Below are 21,053 nucleotides of genomic sequence, written 5' to 3'. Positions count from 1 at the left end.
CTCCCCCGCCTCCGGGAGCCAGCTTCCCCTCTGCAGTGGGGAAAGCTGCTCAGGCCCTGGGACATTCAGGAATGGGAGGGGTCGGTGGCTCATAGTACAACTGAGCATCACCCTCAACCCCTGACCCAGTCAGAGCTTCCCCGTTCTGCACCCCTTCCCCTAAAACTCAGATTCTCCCACTCCAAAAGCACCCACCTCTCTGCCAAAGGAGAAGCCTTGTTTGTTTTCAGCAGTACAAGGCATATGATACATAGTTGAGCAGCGCTGATTCCACCCAGTAGGAGGCTAACATGCGACAGCAGCACTGGGATACGTGAGGGGCACTATAGCAAGGCCTCAGAGAGAGAGGCACTAATCAGCTCATTAGACTGGAGGACAAATGGCCCCTGGTGACAAACCTCAGAACTAAATTTGGTTCAGAATCCAACCCCCCTGAGTTCAGGGCATGGCTGGGCTTGAGGAGCCAGTGTGGCCTTTTTATAGCAATCGGTGCAAATGACATTTGGCTCCGGAGCTGAAGTTTAACCCAGAATACAGTTTTGGGCCCATCCATCTGTCCAGCACTCTCATAAGCTTCCCCACACCTTCCTCTGTGCTGTGCTTTTTATGTGCCTTGCTATATACACACCTCTTTAAGATGAAGTGCCTGAAACCCCTGGCTTCCCTCCCAGCTTTCACCTCCCTTGCTTGCAAATGATTTCTAGAAAGCTGTTTAAAATGTATTATCCTTCCAAGGAGGAGCCGACAAACAGGCGTGGGAGGGGCAGGCGCAGGAGACACAATGCAGTGAGCTGCCATATTTCCTGACTTTGTGGTGTTCTCCTCCTGGCCTTTTACCAAGATCGATGGCCATTTATTATGAAAATAAATTACCAGCTGTGTGCAGGAGTCCTTGATGGGAGGGGGGCACAAGTGTCAGCCTTCCCTCTGTCTGTGTGTGCTTGTATGTGTGTATGTGCGTCACCCGCGCCACCGGTGACGAGCGAGCGGAGCGTTTTTGCTAGCCATCAATCTGTCAAATTTACTATCTAAGGGCGTGTGTGCATATGCTGTGATTTCTAGCAGCGAGATGCAGGAGGATGGGTGTCTGTGGCCAGCGAGACACTGCAAATGTCCGGGGTCTGGCTGTTGGAGCCACACATCTCATTCATGTAGTGAGTCTGTGGGTGCTGTAAACGTCTGTGCCAACAGCGTGCTGATTTTGGGTTGGGGGAACTTGAGTTTTGGCTGTCCAGCACGAGGCAGCCCAGACCAGGGGGCCAATGTTGATATTTGTGCCCATTCTGTGTGCGCATGGGGCTGGGCTGGGCTCTCGGTAGGTGTGTGTTCAGGCAGGGTGTGTGGATAGCGAGTGTGCCTGTCTAGTGCACTTAGTGCGCCTTGTGTTGTCGGGGGGTGGCATGCACTATGTGAGTAGTGTATTGGCGTTGTGCTGGGTAGAGTGGGTGGTGCATGAACGACTTGAGAGATGAGATTTTTACACTGGAGCCGTGGAAGGATGGCAAACTCTGCCCCCTGTCCTCCCCTCCTCATCCCCCTGGAGAAGGGAAACCCAATACCTCCATTCCTATCTCGCTGGATGAGTTGGATGGATGAGTTGAATAACTGCCTGCCCCACTGTTGCTTCATGTTACCTACCCATTGCTCCCTCTTCCCCCCCCCCCCAAATCCTGCTCTGGAGAGAACTAGCTCTGGAGCACAAGTGGAACTGCAAGAACTAACCAAGCCAGGTCTGAGATAAGAGCCCTGCACTAGATTTCTGTGCCCCTGGAATGGAGTCTGGGCCCATCCCCCGGGAGGAGGGGCAGAACCTGAACTGGAGCCCTGTGGCCCCTGGAGTGGAATATGGCAGGAACTGGGGTACAAGGACTAAAAATGATCCCCAGAATCTGTGCTTCTGGGCAAGGTTGGGAAGCTGGTGGCATCTTTTAAAATTCACAGCGGATTTTTGGAGAAGTTGCCAGCTGAGGGCAAGATTCTAAGCCCTTCCCTCCAACCCCACCCCTGCCCCCCATGATCCGGCCTTCCCCATGCTGGAGCCCCTACAGATGAGCGGCTCAGACATTCAATCCTGGAGACATTAATAAGAGAGACCAGACAAAATCTTCACGTTCCTTCTTGTGGGCGAGCGCGTGCTTCGACTCCGAGATACAGTCCCTGCCTCTTGAAATTAATTCCCCATCCCTGGTGCATCGGCAAAATAACTAATCTGGCTGTGCTGGGTTTAGCTGCAGATTTCCTGGTGGACAGAGCCCCCTGCAGGAGGAAAGGGGGAGGAAGGAGGGCACAGAAAGGAGCCAGGGAGAGGTTATAGAAAATCGGGATGGTAGGAGAGAGGAAGATGCAGGGACCCTGCAAACTACAGGGTGAGGAGCGTGTATGAGTCTAACCTGCAATTCCCCTCCTACCTACCACGCCTTGGCTTGTGGGGACTTCTCCCAGTGGGCATCATGGTCTTCCCTGCCATTTCTCCCCTGGCCTGTTATGACACTCACACCCCCCCTCCTGCCTGCATCCAGCTGCTCAGTGCCTTTCTGTGTCTCGATACTGCGCTGAATCATCACCCTGGGCGTGCAGCTTACTAGAGAAGGCAACATGAAACCCTTTGGTAGCGTCTGTGCAATTCTTATCTTTTAATGATCATTCCACCCTGTGGCTTGTTTGGGTTTTTTACACAAGAGACCAGAGTTCAAAACACCAGGTCACTGTATGTGCTGTTTCAGAGTAGCAGCCGTGTTAGTCTGTATTCGCAAAAAGAAAAGGAGTACTTGTGGCACCTTAGAGACTAACAAATTTATTAGAGCATAAGCTTTCGTGAGCTACAGCTCACTTCATTGGATGCATTTGGTGGAAAAACTCTGTTTTTTCCACCAAATGCATCCGATGAAGTGAGCTGTAGCTCACGAAAGCTTATGCTCTAATAAATTTGTTAGTCTCTAAGGTGCCACAAGTACTCCTTTTCTGTATGTGCTGGGCATTCCTGCTCTCCCTGCTTCCGGCTGGGGGCAGCTGGGATGCAGAGATCTGCCTCCCTGAAACGGTGCAGCTGAGCGAACCCTGGGAGCGCTGCAGGCTGGGAGAAGACCCTGAAGGTTTCTCTCCAGAGCCTCAGCCCCTCACAGAGACCTGTTTGCCAGGCTCTGAGTACGAGAGACTAGGGAGGTAGAAGAGCAAAGCAAAGTGCACCTTTTCTCCTTGTCCCCACCAAACCCCCTTGACTTTCTTCCTGCAACCCATTATCAATGTACATATATATACACACATTGGGGACTCCAAACTATTACCGTTGTCTTCAGGGGCACAGTGTGGAGGACCCTGGAATGGCAGCGTACAGAGAGGGCTCCCCAGTGCATGGGTCACGTTCCTTGGGCTCTGGTTTCACGCTGGGGTTCATGGTCACAGCCCTCTCACTTCTTAGGTTTTTACTTGTGTAGAAGAGATGCAGCTGGATCTTGAAGTCTGCTGCTGGCTTGGACAATCCTGGGGGGGAGGAAACCTTCTTGGGATTCTCCCAGAAGAGCCCACAGGCCTGCTGCCCAGCTCAGTGGCTGGGGAAGGAGTCTGAGAAAGCAGACTTCTGCAGGACTGTCCTGGCCAAGGCTGGGGGCTGGAGACCCCTGCAGCCTGTCCAACGTGAGGAGGCCAGTGTGAGGCGTACATAAGGCTACATCTTGTCATAGAGCCTCTGTCAGTTCAAGGGTGGGAGAGGCTGTGCCCATAGCCCCGGCCTCCAGATCCACATCTGCATCAACCTACTCCCCTTCAGATTTGAACTCCCGGATTGGAAAGGGAGAAGCCAAATGGGGCTTGCCAACCTGTCAGTCATCTTCTGGCCCATCAGGACCTAGGAGAAGGTGCTGGTCCCCAAGCTTCCTTCGCTGGTAGAGCCCAGTAGGGGTGGAGATGGCCCAGCGATTAAAGATCATCTGGGCAGCAACGAGTGGGCTGACAGCTGGCTCAGTTTTTGCTGGCGATCTTTTTCTTACGGGCTGAGACCAGGTCATAGAAGGGATCCTGGGTGATGCTGGTCCTGGATAGAGGAGGAACGAGAGAGATTCAGGGCTGGGAAATGACATGGAAAACCACAAGGGTCTCTCTGAACCTGCAAACAATGGATCCCCTTCCTCCCCAGAACAGGGGATCTGCAGGCCCCTCAGCAGCACCCGGTGCCTCCAACTAGTGTAGTCAGGCTTTGCAGGCCAGAGGAGGAGCCTGAAGGTTCATGGCAAGGGCCTCCAGGCCCTAGATGGCTAATCCACTGGAGCCATAGGTGTGGAGAGGCGAGGAGGTTAGGGATGCCCACAGGTGCTCAAGTGTGAACATTTATCTCCCTGGGGGCCTATGCCCCTCTGCTCCCTTGCACGTAAAAGAGCTGCTGCCCAAGTGCCCCACAGAGGCCTCCAGTTCTGCATGCTGGCACAGCGTTGCCATTCACCTCTCTGCCCACCGGTGCACCAGAGGTAGCTCTGGCCTCTGCTAGTGCCACGTCTCCCCTGGCCTGAGCTCACTCCACCCCATTTCACCCTGCCTGGGGGAGCCCTCTCTTCTCCCGCAGGGCCCATCCCCTTACTGTATCGCCTCAATCCACAGGTTGCGCTCCTCCATCGTGGCTGCCGAGATCTTGTAGGACTGGTGCTTGCCTTCTACCACCTTCCCATCCCCATCTGTCTTGCAGGCTTTGATCTTCTGCCCCTTGCAGTTGGGATTGAAGAGCTCGAAGCAGTTCTGTAGGGAGAGACATGGAGGGGGTCAGGCAATAAGTCCATTGTTCCAGGGGCCCAGCTTTGGGAGGGCATGCTAAGGGAGTTTGCAGAGGTGGCAGTGGGCTCGTCTGTTCCTGAACTGGGGCCAGGACTTTGCCTGTCATGCTCCAGGGATCTCAGCATTGTTGAGTTAGATTCCAGTAGCTCAGAGGCATCACAAGTAAAAACCGCACCACTCTGCACTCAGTGATGCCTGCACCACTGTGGCCACCAAACCATGTTTTACAGAGAGCGAGAATGATGGCCGAGAGTCTGGAAAACACCCGGTGGTTTGTGCTGCACCGCATGCAGCCTGCCAGAGACAGTCATACGGGAACATTGCCAAATGGCTTTTGGACACCTCTAACAGTACGGCATCACCTGCCATACTGCAACTAACACTGGCTATGCACAAGGAACAGACAGAAAGGAGGGCAGGTTGAGGTAAGCTTTCCTGGGGAACCTCTCTAACAGCACAGCGCTATTTCTTACTCATAGACTTTAAGGCCAGAAGGGACTATCAGGATCATCTAGGCTGACCTCCTGCACATCGCAGGCCACGGAATCTCGCCCACCCACTCCTGTGATAGATCCCCTAACCACTGGCTGAGTTACTGGAGTCCCCAAATCATGCTTTAAAGACTTCAAGTTACAGAGAATCCACCATTTACACTATTTAAACCTGCAAGTGACCTGTGCCCCATGCTGTAGGGCAGTGGTCCCCAACCTTTCTGTGGGAATAGCATACTCTTATTCCCAGAAGACTGTGGCAGGTGCCAGATACCCCGCTGCTGAGAAGCAGCAGCGGCAAGAAGCATCCCTGCCGAAATGCGGCCAAGGAAAGGCAACGCTTCTCGGCGGCATTTCAGCGGGCGGTTCTCCTGCGGCTGCACTCGTCAGCGGCATTTCGACAGTGCAGTGCCCTGCAGGCGTACACAACTGCCCCGGTGGGCGCCACTGCGCCTGCGGGCACTGCACTGGGGACTCCTGCTGTAGAGGAAGGCAAAAAATCCCCAAGGTCTTTGCCAATCTGATCCAGGGAAAAATTCCTTCCTGACCCCAAATATGGAGATCAGTTAGACACTGAGCATGTGGGCAAGGCCCACCAAGCAGACACCCTAGAAAGAATCCATTGTAGTAGCGCAGAGCCCTCCCCATCTAGTGTCCCATCACCAGCCATGGGAGATATTTGCTGCTAGCAGTTGCAGATCTGCCATTGTAGGCAGTCCTGTCATACCATCCCCCCGCCCCCCTAAATTTATCAAGCTCAGTCTTGAAGTTAGTTAGGTTTTTTGTCCCCACTGCTCCCCTTGGAAGGCTGTTCCAGAACATCACTCCTCTGATGGTATGAAACCTTCGTCGAATTTCAAGCCTAAACTTATTGCTGGCCAGTTTATATACTTCCTCCAAAGTAGCACACTGTGGTGTGGCACAAACTTCTGATGAAGGCACCAAATCTAGAGCCGGGCAGAGAAAGGTGATTTCGTTTTATGGAGGATTGCAATATTTCAAACTCTGGTTCCATTCAAACTCAGAACAAAACCCAAACATTTCAGCAGTGTCACAGAAAGGGAAAGCCCAGGGTCCCCAACTCATAGACAGTGAGCTGGAGAGGTGCTGGGTGGGTGAGCTGGCAGGATGCCAGGCAGGTTTCGAAAGCTGCCTGGTGTCTGGAGGAACTCTGTCCAAATTGAACCATCGCCACAGAATGTTTCAATTTCAACTAGTTGGCAAATTCCCATGAAAAATATCACTGGAATTTTTCCACCCAGCTCTAACAGAACCATAATTTCCCTGGCCTGAAGTCAAGACCCCTGTGTCTTGAGCGATCAGGTCTTGTTCCAGCCCCTGCTCCAATGTACCAGGAGCTGCTGTACAGAGGGACAGGACTGCCAATAGGCATCTCAAACGGTACTGAGCTTGATACTGATTTTCCACCAGTGTAACCCGAGTAAAGGGCCATTGACTTCCATGTGTTACTGCTGGTCTATAGCGGCATAACAAAGACTAGAACTGCAACCTCGCTGACAACCTCAGCAGAGAGGCCAAGCACTGAGCAGGCTATGGGGACTGAATTCCCCCTGTTACCAGTAGTGCCAGCCCATCCTAGACATATCTGAAGCACATCAGCAGGGCTAAGGTGTGTGCGAAGTTTATCCTGCCGCTGCCCAGGCTGGGCCTGCCCCTGTCTTGGAGGTAAAGGCAGGGCTTGGTCTCTGCAGCTGTTGATCCCGTGTTTCTCACCTGCACTCATGTGGAGCTTTAAAGAGAATCTGCCTGGTGTTGGCTCCTGGGGCGGGGCGGGATTTCCCTACCCCCCCATGGGGGGTGTTTATCCCCCCTGAATTTCCCCAACCCCCCCCAGTTTAGTGAATTAGTTACATGCAGTGTTGCCACTTTAGTGATTGTTTGGACATTTGAATGGGAACAGAAACATTAATACACACTTTAAAAGCATATACTGTGTATGATAAAATATGTGTATCTGAAAAAGTCTAATAGATTTGAAACATAAACTAGCTTCCTTGTACAGCTGTTTATGACCATGTCAGTGCATTCATTTTGGTAATGTTGGCCAACCTAATAATTTCAAATTATAATTTGTAAGCAAAGTCTAAATGAGCTCTCCCTGACAGCCAGTGATGAGCTCGGGGTTGGGAGGGAAAGGCTTCAGGACCAGATTGTATTTACATTCACACCTATTCTACCTAGGTATCCAGCAAACAGAGCGGTGTTGCCCAAGTGATAGATTTTGGCTGGGGTTGGGTTACAAATCACTTGAATGCGGGGAGAGGGGGGGGAGTGTAATGAAATGTTGTTGTTCTTATTGTATGAGTAAAGGGAAGTAGAACTGTACTTAGCCTGTGCTGATTGAGGGGCATCGAGATTGAGAGGGTGGGGACAGGTGTTTTGCTTGATGGTCTGCCTGAGTCACAAGTACTATTAGACCTGCCCCTCTCCACTGTTTAAAGACAGAGCCGATTAGGCTCCATAGATAGTCTTTGTTTTGTTAAGTGACCACTACAGCTAAAATCACTGATAATCAGGTCTAAGTGTTTAGACCTGCTATGGGACAGAGTTTCTGTGGAAGAGACGGCCCAGTCTGCACTAGCAGTGAGGTTCCCCCACTGAGAGCTCAGCTGAAATCACTGAGAGCTGGGTGGAAGGAACCTCAAGAGACCAACTCGCAGAGGTCACAGTGGCAGGTGGCAGAGGAAGGTGACTGCTCAGGGCCATTGGCAACAGAGCGATGGAGTGAATGGTGGCACAACGAATAACAGTGGCCACAGCAGACAGTGAGCAGCTGGAGGAACGAGCAAGGTGCCTTTTTGCCGCCCTCCACCTGGGAGATGAACTCATGTGAAAGCACCTCTGAACTCTGAGTCTCCACTGACCAAGGACAACACCAGTGAGTGTTAATGAGGCTGTTAAGAATGCTGGAGACACAGCACAGTTCATGCAAACAAACATGGTTGTGGCCACATACTTTCTATTTAAGCAAGAGATACCACACACTACAAACTGGAGGCCAATGTTAAGTGCATTGTCACTTGTTCATCCTGACGTTGAACACTGGTTCCAAACAAAATGCTCACTATCTTTCTGCACGAAACTCAACTGACTGGCTAGATGCATGTGGTGCAACAGTGAAAGACTCAACAGTTGAAAAAGTGAAGAACTCTCTCACCACATTCAAAAAATTTGCATACATGGCTGATGAATGCTCCAATGCAAATGGTCATCAAGTACAAAGTCATTGTGTACGTTATCCTGATGTCAGTGACAGGCCAGTAGATGCATTTCTAGATGTTCAAGTTATAGAAGACACATTGGCTACATCTGTGACAACCCACATCTTAGAAGAGTTAAATGCTTATCAATTGGACCCCAAACAGATGGCTGCTTGTGCATTTGATGGAGTTGCAAACTTCTCTGGAAGACATGGTGGAGCACAAGCTTTGCTCAGAGAAAAGTGTAACCCTAGTCTCTCCTATACACACTGCAGAGGCCAACTACTCCAGCTAGCGCTAGTATGAGCTGCAGACTCTTCAAAAAACATTAAAAAAGCTATAAATTTAATGTCTTCATTATATTCTTTTTTCAGCAAGAGTCCAAAAAGACTGAATATCTTGGAAAATATAGAAGATACACTGAGACTGAAGTTCAAATTACTCCAACCTGAGAAAACGCTCTGGCTTTCTCATGAGTGATCCTTGGCTGTTGTCTTAAAATTACTCCAGCCGTTATTACTGGCTTTGGAAAGTATCTACCAAGATGGGACGGATCTAAGTAGTGAGGCTGGTGGATTACTTTTGCTACTATGTTTAGAGTAGACTATTGCCATTCTCTCATTTGTAAGTCTACTGTTGAAACTACTTGGGTCATTAAACAATGCCATCCAGGCATCTGCTACAAGAGTAGTAGATCTTTGTCCAGCAGTAGAAGCTACATTTGGATCAATCAGAGAGCTATCCATTGAAAAAGTACTGGAAGAAGCAAAGACTTCGTCCAGAAGTTGACTAATGAAGGCATTTATTTTGAATCCTTAAATGAAGAGGACAAGAAGTGTTTGTTAAGACAACTGAAAAAGTACACAGACTTGATTTTTAAATATCTACAACAGCAACTTCTAGATTCTATTCAACCTCTACGTAGCTCTAACAGATCCCGGTCTTATAAAACACCGACAGTTGAGTGGAGTGAGGCACTACCAGCAATGGGGCGGCCATGTGCTCAGGAGAATTTGAACACAGAGTGGAATATCATACGACGAATGAATGAAGATTTGACTTCAACTTCTTTTTTTATCATCGCTAGTGGCTCGACCCAGTCTTTATGCTATGTTTGCTGGGCTGAAAGAAGTAGGAATTCATCTCTTGCTACTCCCAGTCACAACAGCTACAGCTGAGCATTCTTTTTCATCATTGAATAGAATTTTGTATTTTGAAAGTAGTTGTCTTCTGCCTGATCATGTGAATGAAATAATGAGCATATCAGTTGAAGGAATGGAAGTACCAGACACATGAGAAGCCACCAAACATGAATGCATTGCATTCAAGAAGTTCATTAACAGAGTTGTGCAAAATTATAACAAGAAACCAAGGAGGATGTAGATGTAGTGCTTCATAAAGTTGAGTAGCCAACTTTAATTTGTGTGATGATTTTAAAATCTAATAAAATGGTCTTGAAACATTTTTCAGTTTTTACTATGGTGCCATACAGCCCACCTACACCCTCACGGTCTCACCCCTCATTGACCCTGACCGCCCCCGCTGTAAATTTGACCCCCCCCATTTCAATTCCTGGGGAAAACGTTCAGACACTCTGCCTTCCAAGACAGCAGAGGACTGCCTGGGACAATGCCACTGAACAGGGCAGGAGGAGATAAACCGGCTAGCGTCTCTGACACATGCTTGTCGCGGTACCAAATGGTGGAGACTTACTGGCTTTTTGGGGTCGTCCACCTTCCGAACCGATAGATTCTCCAGGGGGATGATCCCCAGAGGTTCTTTATCCTGGAAGCCAATGAGAAGCAGGTATGAGGGTCTGACATGCTCCCAGCACCCAGCCCAATGAAGTGTTGCTCCCCGTTGTCCTGGCATGCACCCCAGAGCATTATGGCAAAACAGGCCCCCAACAGAAACACACTGGCAAATCAAAGGGGTGCTTGGTGCCCATGGCTATAGCTGGCCAGAGTTCTGCCTGACAGAAGATACCATGTAGTTGATTCTAATCAGTCTGGAATGGCAGCTGTGGGTCATAGCCTGGGGTGGGGGGTGGGAATGGGGGGACTCAGTCTGACTGCAGTCCAGGGATGACAGAGTGGGGTGTAGCCCCATCCCTCATTACCCCTGGAAAATACAGCCCCCATGGGAGAGATCTGCTTGACTGGAGTGCAGCCTTACTGTGGTGTATTCAAAGTAGTACAGGCAGTTGTCAGTCAGAATGAACCAACGGCGCTTCCAGGTCTTCACCCGGCCTCCTAGGGGCAGGAAGATTCAAAGCGTGTCAGTCCCTGACAGCCCCCGCTCACTGCAATCACCCCCCAAAGATTAGTGCCCAGGGATAGACCCTCCGCTCCATGCTGAACACACCCCGGGAGCTGGCACAGCTCAGAACTGGGGGGAGGGGCGGCACCCTTCTGAGCAGACTGGCTTTGGGAGGTGCAGGCATGGGCTGGCTAGAGAACAGCCAGGAGGTTTGAACACCAGGGGTCAGGCTCAACCCACGGCAGCAGAAGGAAGGGCAGCTGCTGCAGACTTCCACATGGATGCGTAGGAAACACTTGGGGTGATGCTCATGGGGGAGAGCTGCACAAGGAGGCGATTCGTACCCAGTTTAAGGAGCCAGCCCTCGCGGCTGGGGTTGAAGAAAGTGTGCGTGAGGTCATTCCCATCATCTTCCGGGATGGAAAATGGCTCGTTCTTGATGCTCTCGAACAGATTCTGCCCCACAGAAAGAGGGAGAGAAATAAAAAAGCTGGCATAGGGTGACCTGACTTAGCTCACTGACATTCCCTACATATGGATGGACAGGGGTTGCTGGCTACGTGGTACCCCTTAATGCTCATCTCACAGGGACAAAATGGGAGTGGTATGTGTTCGTTCAACATTCCTGTGCCACACACACTCAATGGGGAACCCTCCTGTAAGTGAGCAATCAGGTGTGGGTACACACACACACATACACATATGCCCATGCAGCCAGCATGCTATTTTGCACAGACACACACAAGCGCAGAGGGTAGCAATTAGAAGCAGACACACACACACACATGCTTGTGAGCTACCAGGCATGCCCAAGTACGTTGCACAGCTGTAGAAGGGGGATTCCAGTTTCTCGTCCTGTGCGGGGATGACACTGTGCTACTGGGGTTTGACATCATTTATTATGCAAAGTTCTGAGTAAAAAGTTCCTGCAATTTCCTCCAAACAACTGTCAGGAAGTGACATGATGCCAGAAAGCTGAGCCCTTCACACTGAGGGAGGAGTGGGGCAGAGGGGTGCTAAACAAAGCCAGGGCTGCTGCTGGGGTGGGTGGGTGTCGGGAGCAGGATAGAGGGTTCTGAATGCCAAATCATCACTGTGGCCTGTATGAGCCCCCTGATGCCAACCAACAAAGGCCACATGGTTATGTAACAATAAATCCCTGCAGGCCTGACAAACTCACTACACCCAACACTTGACTGTGAGATTATTTAGCCAAACACTGTCGTGTAAGGTATCATATGAAAACTGGTGCCATGCTGGTCATGAAGATCACTCTGTGATGTATGTACGGGTTGTGTATAAAGAGTTGTGTATGCGTGCTGGCAATACGTTCTTACAATATGTTGTGGAGGCAGTTGATAAGCAAGCCTGCCTTGGAGAAAGGAATGTGACTTTACCTGTCAGCATGGATCAAGCTCTGAGACAACAGCATGGCTTGATCACAAGCAAAGGCCAAGGAAAGTACATTTGCATCCAAAGTGAGTGAGCCAACCGAGAAAGCAAATTGACCAGAGGATGAGGAGTGGGCTTGTGGCCTGCATCCCAAAGAATAAGCAGCTGAGGAGAGGAGCCTTGGGGTTACTTTTCAGAGAATACGTTTCAAAGGTTTTCTGGACTATAAAAAGAAGCAAGGAGACTCCTTCGTTATCCATCACTTAGGGAACAAAGAGGGAAGCACGCTCTGACCCTGTGAACGGTGGGTCCTCCTGCCTGAGGGGCTGGGGATGCTGATAGCTTGATGGAGATGTGAAAGCTGTTTAGGTGAAGATCGCTGCTTGCTAAGGCTAAGTTTGAGTCACTAGAAAACGTGAGCTTTTTGTGTTGTTTGTAACCATCTCTTTCCCTCTTGCTTAGGATTTCTTCAGTCTCTGTACTCTGTTCAGACACTTAGGCTTGGTTTTACTACAAACCAGCTCAGTGTTGCGTATTAAGGTGAAGAGTGTCCTCGGCTGGCTGGTGTGGATTCTGTCTCTTTGCAGGCAACAGCAAACTTGGTATTTCTATGGGCATCCAGGGCCGGGGCTAGTTGCTCCAGAGGAACACTTTTCCTGGGGGCTTGGGAACGGGTTCACTGAATGTTACCAGCAAGGCTAGGCGAAGACTGGCAGAGTCTGGAAGAGTTTGCTGGTGAGGTGGACAAGACAGGGGGGTAACACAGTGGTTTAGAGTTCTGGGCACCCCAAGAAAGAGTCACAGTCACAGCACTGTGCAGGGCCCCTCTCCACAGGCTAAACCTGAGCAGGAGTCGCTAAACCTACCCTCCCACCCCCGGGTATCGTATGAGAAAGGAGGAGCTGTCATGCTGCCTTCCCTGAGACTCAGCCATGTGGTGGCTGGTCTCCACAGCTCTGGGAATTGCATGGGAAAAGCAGGGTAAGCACACAGCATTAGGTCTCCTAGGGCCAGACTTTCTGCCCCCATTTAGGCCCCTGAACAAGGGCCACAGGGTGCTGCTCTGCTCCTTTGGAAACCTGGCCATTAAGGCTCTTCCTTGCCCAAGCCTAACGATGCTCTCTCGTAAGTATGGATCCCTGTCTGGGTACTGATACTGCCAAGGGAGCCAGAGGGTGAACCTGCAGGGGGTGCCACCAAGGTCCTCAGAAGAGGGAGGCCTAGCGAGAGGGAGAATGGCCCCCAGGCAATGCAGGAATTCACCATGTAAAATAAATCCCTTGGGGCTTTCCAAGGCTGGCCAGGGGCACAAGGCCATTCGGGATCAGAGAAACCTGAGCTACAAATGGCAGGACGTGTGCAGAAAGAGATGCCAGAGTCCTTCCTTGAGCAAATGCCCCACAGCAAAGACACATGGCATTGCAGAGCCAGGCTCTGAGACCTCTATTCCTGTCAGCACCTTACTCCATGAGTCGTCCCCTGGGAATCAATGGGGATGTTCCTGGGTGCTACTCAGTGTGAGTAAGGGGTTCATAATTTGGCCCACAATGACATCATCATCATCATCATCATGCCCCAGATGCACCAGGCTGTGTACACACACCATGCCCTGAACAGCTTACAGACAAAGGCTGGGGCTGAGGGAGTCAGGTGCCCAGCTCTTTTGGCAGGTTATTGTGCATTGGGTGTCTTGCTCCATTAGGCCCGTGAAAGTCCCAGCCCTACAAAGGCAGGCATGCCCACACACGGATACACACTCGCAGACACGCACCATGACACATCCCCGACAGACACACCCACCGCTAACCACACTTACACATGCACACGCAACCCTCACAGATTTGCTCTCTCTCTCTGTCACATACACACACACGCCCCACACTCTCCTGCTCTGTAGCACACCCTAGCCAGCAAGGCCACATTGGCAGGCTCTCTCCAATGCACCTTCCCTGTCCCTCGGCCACAGTACATTCTCTCATCTTCCAGACACCCATACCCCCCTCCTGGAGCACCCCTGGTCCCCCAGCATGGGAGAGTCCACTTATTCCTCCTTGCTCAGTAGCTGGGTGACTAGAGTTGCCAACCTTCTACTCACACAAACTCAACACCCTTGCCCCGCCACTGCCCCGCCCCTCCTCTGAGACCCTGCCCCTGCTCACTCCATCCCCCCTCCCTGTTGCTCGCTCTCCCCACCCTCACTCACTCGCTCATTTTCACGGGCTGGCTCAGGGGGTTGGGGAGCGGGAGGGGGAGAGGGCACTGGCTGTGGGTGCGGGCTCCGGGGTGGGGCCGAGGATGAGGGGTTTGGGGTGCAGGAGAGGGCTCCATGCTGGGGAGTGGAACCGAGGGGTTCGGACTCAGAGTATGGGAGGGGGCTCCAGGCTTAGGCAGGGGGTTGGGGTATGGGAGAGGGTACTGGCTCTGGGCTGGTGATGTGGGTTCTGGGATGGGGCCAGAAATGAGGGGTTCAGGGTGCGGTAGAGGGCTCTGGGCTGGGGAAGGGGGTTGGGGTGTGGGGGGTGAGGGCTCTGGCTGGGGGTGCAGGTTTTGGTGTGGGGCAGGGGATGAGGGATTTGGGGTGCAGGAGGGTGCTTCAGGCTGGGACCGAGGGGTTTGGAGGGTGGGAGGGGGATCAGGAGTGGGGCAGGGGGTTGAGGTGGAGGGGAGTACGAGGGCTCCGACTGGGAGTGCAGACTCTGGGGTGGGGCTGGGGATAAGGGGTTTGGGGTGCAGGAGGGTGCTCCAGGCTGGGATCGAGGGGTTCAGAGGGTGGGAGGGGGATCAGGGTTGGGTCAGGGGGGCAGGGCGTAGCGTGGGTGAGGGGTGCAGGCTCCAGGTGGAACTTACCTCAGGCAGCTCCTGGAAGCAGCAGCATGTCCTAAGTGAAGGCATGGCCAGGCAGCTTTGTGCGTTGCCATGTCCGCAGGTGCTGCCCCCGCAGATCCCACTGGCCGCGAAGTTCCCGGCCAATGGGAGCTGTGGAGCTGGTGCTTGGGGCAGGGCCAGTGCGCAGAGCCCCTTGGCTGCCACTGCGCCAAGGAGCCGGGGGCAGGGGACATACCGCTGCTTCCGGGAGCCGCAGGGAGCCACGATAGGCAGCGAGTCTGCCTTAGTCTCGCTGCGCCACCAACCGGACTTTTAACGACCCGGTCAGCAGTGCTGACCAGAGCCACCAGGGTCCCTTTTCGACCAGGAGTTCCAGTAAAAAAACCAAACACCTGGCAACCCTCACTTCCAGAGCCACTGAGGAAGGAGGAATACATAGACTCTCCTACTCATGGGGACCATGGATGCTCCAGGAAGGGGCCACCCAGAAATCAGCGCGATGCCCCAGGGAGAGGTATTGATGATGCCTTTGGTTGGGTTGGGTATTTCTTCCAGCTCAGCACCCGACAGCAGGCCAAGTGAGCAGGCAGAAGCACTTACCCGCAGGAGCTCTTCAGGCAGGTCCCCTCCATTGTTGATGCCTCGGTTCATGGCCACAAACCTCTCGAAGGGGGGCTTGTCCTTCACGTTGGGGTTGTGCAGGCTGGTGTTCAGCATGATGATGGAGAAGGAGAGCACATAGCACGTATCTGTCGGCAAGCGAGAGAACGCCCAGGGCTGTGTGGGTGCCTGGCAGCATCACCACTCCAGACACCCCTGCAGGGTGAACCATGCCCCTGGGGTTCTGAGGGGAGGCTTCTCTGTTCCCACTGGGGCTCTAGCAAGGTTCCTCTTGCAGCGGGAGGAGGCTGTCTCCCTTTGCCTGGGCTCTGCTAATGGCCTTGGATTGCCTGTTCCTTTGGTCTCCAGTACTGAGCACTTGGATCCCATGGAGCCCTCGGAAAGCAGGAAGAGGCTGTTCACCCCACTGGGGTCTGATGGCCGGCACGTGGGGCCTGTCAAGGGCCCGCATTGTGCGTGTGGAGTGGACACAAGTCCCAGGTGGAGGGTGTGACATTTATTTGCTTCCTTAACCTTGCGCCATTACATGAAGACACTGATTTAGCACAGGTGGCTGTCAACGCTCATAGACTTTAAGGTCAGAAGGGACCATCCTGATCACCAGTGGTTCTCAATCTGTGGCCCATGGGCCACTTGTGGCCCAATCAGCAGACAGCTGTGGGCCATGTGACATCCTCAGGGCCATACAGATAGTATTGGATGCGGCCCACAATGGTAAATCGGTTGAGAACCACTGTCTGACCTGCAGCACAGATGTGATTTAGGACAGCAACGCGGTGGGAGGACACAGTCGCTGGGACACAGTTATGAAATGCTGGAACATGCAGCATGACCGGTGGGCGCTAAGAATACACTGACAGAGGGGTGGCCTGGGCCGATCATTCCAGGACCTGGAGCTGTGGGCCGAAGACACAAGACTGATGGTGGTGACAGGCTTTTTCACTGCTGGGACAGGATGGATTGGCTGGCATTATAATGGCTCAGTTACCTGAGTGCAGATCACTAACAGCACTGCTGCTGTCAGATAGCGAGGAGCCACTATCCTAAGCTGTCGGGTACTGGCAAGGCTTCTGGAGCCAACTGCCTGAAGAGGGACAGTGATGATGGAGTGTGGCATGAGGGGAAAGGAAGGAGAGTGCCAAGAAGGAGGAGGAGAGGAGATTGGCCAGGGGAAAGAAGGAAGAAGAGATCAGACATAACGGGAGGAAAAGGGAAATCAAGGCAACAAGAGGCAACTCCTTTTGTAGGTAAGAGACTAGAAACTAGAGCTAGATCACAGAATCATAGAAGGTTAGGGTTGGAAGAGACCTCAGGAGATCATCTAGTCCAACTCCCTGCTCAAAGCAGGACCAACACCCACTAAATCATCCCAGCCAGGGCTTTGTCAAGCCAGGCCTTAAAAACCTCTCAGGATGGAGATTCCACCCCCTCCCTAAGTAACCCATTCCAGTGCTTCATCACCATCCAAGTGAAATAGTGTTTTCTAATATCCAACCTAAACCTCCCTGACTGCAACTTGAGACCATTGCTCCTTGTTCTGGCATCTGCCACCACTGAGAACAGCCAAGCTCCATCCTCTTTGGAACCCCCTTTCAGGTAGTTGAAAGCAGCTATCAAATCCCCCCTCACTCTTCTCTTCTGCAGATTAAATAACCCCAGTTCCCCCAGCCTCTCCTCATAAGTCATGTGCCCAAGCCCCCTAAACATTTTTGTTGCTTTCCGCTGGACTCTCCAATTTGTCCACATCCTTTCTGTAGTGGGGGGCCCAAAACTGGACGCATTACTCCAGATGTGGCCTCACCAGTGCCGAATAGAGGGGAATAATCATGTCCATCAATCTGCTGGCAATGCTCCTACTAATGCAGCCCAATGTGCCTTTAGCCTTCTTGGTAATAAGGGGACGCTGTTGACTCATATCCAGCTTCTCACCCTCTATAATCCCCAGGTCCTTTTCTGCAGAACTGCCGCTTAGTCAGTTGGTCCCCAGCCTGTAGCAGTGCATGGATTCTTCCGTCCTAAGTGCAGGACTCCGCACTTGTCCTTGTTGAACCTCATCAGATTTCTTTTGGCCCAATCCTCCAATTTGTCTAGGTCACTCTGGGCCCTATCCCTACCCTCCAGCATATCTCTTCTCCCCTCAGCTTAGTGTCATCCATGAACTTGCTGAGGGTGAAATCCATCCCATCATCCAAATCATTAATGATCCCCAGCTGGGGTTAATCCACGTAGACTCAACTGACTTCCACGCATGGCCCAGTGGGTTTCTGTCAGTGAAGCAGAGAGCAGGATTGTCCCCTGTTTCTAGAAAAGCCACCTAAGGGTAGGAACTGGCAGAAGTGACAGGGGACCAGGGCCAAATCACCAGATCGAAGGGAAGCTAAAGCTGGAGGTGCCACCTCTACTGCTCAAACACTATATTTTGTGAGTGGTGGATCATGGCCCCTCTTTAGCAAACAACTGAGCCAATGCTGGCAGCTCATCCCCACTCCCCACCTCTGCAACTACCTGTCGACTGGAAGACTCCCGGGTTACACTGGCAGTACCAGTTGGCGAAGGCCTCCATCATCCGATCAATCTTCTGGGCTTCCCCAGGCAGCCGGAAGCTCCACAGGAACTGCCTACAAGGACACCAGGCCCATGGGCTAGTCACGGAATGGCCAGGCAGGCTCCATGTCCCTAATACACAGAGGCAACCTCCTTCCTCCCATGGTGTGTGGGGGTCCTCCTTCCAGACAGGGAAGGCAATAGGACATCCTTATGTGCAACAGGGGCCCCTTTCTTCCCAAGACGGGTGCGCTGGGACACCCAGCCTAGGACCCAGGCAGCTTTCCCCTCAGCACCCAATGAGACACCCAGCCTGGGAAACAGGGAACCCTTCCCTCAGCTCCTAGGGCAACAACTAGACACTGTCCTTCAGAAATGGAGACCCTCTCCCAAAACAAGGGAGCAGGACAGGACACCTGCTCCAGAGCCAAAGGCCTCTCTTCCCATCACATGGGCATCCAGCAGGACGCTCTCTTAGCAAACGGGGACCTCTCTCCCCAGTGCACAGCCTCAAATGAGACGCCTGCCTCAGGACACAGGCTCCCTCTGCTGGTAGTGCACAAGAGCCCGAGGAGAAGCCTGCATGGGCAATGTGAGAGCTCAATGAGACGCCCGGGTGGTGGTGGGGGGATCCCTCTCCCACAGCACACAGACATTGCCCACATGGCCACCCCTGAAAACAGCAGGCCCTCTCCCCCCATGCTGGGACACCCCAGGAGGAAGGAGCAGGGCCAACCTATGAAAGAGTAGGATGCTCTTCCCTAATACAGGGAACTGCAGCAAGATGCCCCCCAGGGAAATGGAGGTCACGCTCGCCAACGCACTGCACAGCAATGGGGCACTGCCCCGGGAAGTGGGTTCCCCTGCATTGGTGCAGTCGGACACCCACGTATGAAAATGGGGGCAGGGGTCCCCTCCCAGACGAATGCTTGGGAAGCTCCGTCCCTGCTCTAAGCTGTCTCCCTAGCCCCGGGCCCTCTGGCCTGTGTTCGCTTGCCTTTGCAGCCAGGCCTGAGGACCCACCCCCAGGCCTCTGCTGTCTCTGCCTGTGTGCTCACTCACCTTAGTGCCTGCACCAGGTTGAGGTTGGCAAACGGGTGGCATTCCACAAAGGCCTGAAGGATCTGCAGGTTTGCCGAGTTCCTGGTTGAGGGAACAGGGCCGAGTGGGAAGGTTTGGGGCGAGAAGGAGACTGTGACTTTATGATGCAGCCTTACTATGTGACCTAGAGCAGAGCTGGGCTCAGACCCCTCAGAGCTCCGATTCCCCCAGGAACATCTCTGCATACCCCCTCTCCCTGCTTTCAAAATTCAGCTCCCCTTCCCCCACAAAAAGACACCAGGACCCTTGGCAACGTTGTTACACTGATGCCTTTTCTGCACCGGGGGTTCGCCCCAAGTACAGCCATCAGCAACTAGTGCAGCTACCCCAGTGCTAACCCCTTGCATCTACAGGGTAAACAGCCGGAAGCTGAGCTATACATGACTTATCTCCCTTTCAAGCAGAGCCGAGCTCCCTCAGTGCAAGTAGCAGCTCTGCCTGTCTATGCTAGGGGTTGCTACAGTTCAGCTACACTGGCGGCAGAAATTGGGTCTAAGGCTTAAGAGAGTTGGATCAGCTAGGGGAGACTTACCTCTCTCCCAGGTAATCCCCGATGGCTGTCTTGTTCAGGCCTTCTCCCTTGTAGAGGAACCTGGCGATCTCTCGCAAGTCTGAGGACAGCAACTTGTGCTCGGTCAAGTACTGGATCCCCTGGGGGAAAAGCACAGCCAGGCTGTGAGTGAGGGTGTTCTGGGGGGCCGCGAAAGGACAATTTAATGGGGGGGTCCAGCCCAATCATCTCTGGACATCATGTTTCCCCAGCTCTACAAGCCTCCTCCCAAATCCAGCTACTCCCCCTCCCTCTTGGAACGCAGCTGGGAAGTACACAGCCAGACTTGCTATCTTAATCCCTCCTCTCATGTTCCACATAGGTGCTAATGCTGTACCCATCCCTCTCCCCGTCCTGGCCTGGCCTGGGACACCTACTGTCGGGGAGCTGCCAGGTTCCTGAGCAGAGCTGTGCGGAGAACGGAAAGTCCATTTCAAGCAGGAGTCTGAGATTTCAAAGTTTGTCTTTGTTTCATTCCAATGGAACCCGAAAATTTCAAAATTCTCCTCAGAAGAAAGTTACAGCCCGCTCCCACAAAAAAAAAAAATTCATTTTGGGTCGATAAAAATGTTTTGTGTCCACAAAATTGGTTTGGTTCCATTCTGACTTTTTTTAAAAAGGCATATTCTATTATAATGTACAGCGTCATGCACCGTTTAAAACATTCCAAAACGAAACATCTTTTCAAAAGGAAAAATGGAAACATTCCATTCTGAACGTGTCCAAATGGGGTGTTTCAACACTGTTGGAACTCCCCTCCCTTCCCGCCCACACACCTTTTTTTCTCTGAAACAGAATTTTGATGAAATCGACATGATTTTGTGAAGCATTTTGATTTCGACAGAGCTGCGTTTTCCAATGGAAAATAGCTCCCTCTACGTTTTCCCAAACATCTCTGTCCCAAAGTAACACACACTGCCCCTCTCCCGCCCTGGCACCCCTGGGCGGAGTCTGCACTATCTATGGGTGCAATCCTCCTCTGCACATAGGGATCAGGACAAAGACCAGGCATCACTAAAGTCCCACTTAGGGCCTCAAAACAGGGCTTGATTTAATTCTACATAAGAGACCGCAAGGGGCTGGATTGCCAGGCGGGAGGTAAATAGAGAGGAGTCCTAATGCTGGTTTGCTGGTGCTCTGGAGTGAATGTCACCCAGACTGTGCTCACCCTTTGGTGAGTTGGTGGATATTGCCAGCAGTTGCTGTGATGGTACAGGAGTACTTGTGGCATCTTAGAGACTAACAAATTTATTAGACCATACAGCTGTAGCTCACGAAAGCTTATGC

The 21,053-nt window shown here is 52.3% G+C and overlaps 1 protein-coding gene across 1 annotated transcript in view; it reads right to left on the bottom strand.

Annotated features, from left to right (window-relative positions):
• Positions 1–2,967: 2,967 nt before the first annotated feature.
• Positions 2,968–21,053, bottom strand: part of CYTH4 (cytohesin 4) — a 31,381-nt gene continuing 13,295 nt past the window's right edge. The window contains exons 5-13 of the mRNA XM_038422268.2: positions 19,749–19,867; positions 19,178–19,258; positions 18,077–18,189; positions 15,551–15,699; positions 11,077–11,188; positions 10,649–10,725; positions 10,187–10,258; positions 4,571–4,725; positions 2,968–4,030 (exon numbers count right to left, since the gene is read on the bottom strand). Of these exons, the coding sequence (XP_038278196.1) occupies positions 3,958–4,030; positions 4,571–4,725; positions 10,187–10,258; positions 10,649–10,725; positions 11,077–11,188; positions 15,551–15,699; positions 18,077–18,189; positions 19,178–19,258; positions 19,749–19,867 (951 nt within the window). The 3' untranslated portion in view covers positions 2,968–3,957. The remainder of the gene's footprint in view (positions 4,031–4,570; positions 4,726–10,186; positions 10,259–10,648; positions 10,726–11,076; positions 11,189–15,550; positions 15,700–18,076; positions 18,190–19,177; positions 19,259–19,748; positions 19,868–21,053) is intronic.

This window comes from Dermochelys coriacea, chromosome 1, assembly GCF_009764565.3.
Source record: "Dermochelys coriacea isolate rDerCor1 chromosome 1, rDerCor1.pri.v4, whole genome shotgun sequence".
Lineage (NCBI taxonomy): Eukaryota > Metazoa > Chordata > Testudines > Dermochelyidae > Dermochelys > Dermochelys coriacea.
This window is presented reverse-complemented; position numbering and strand designations above follow the sequence as displayed.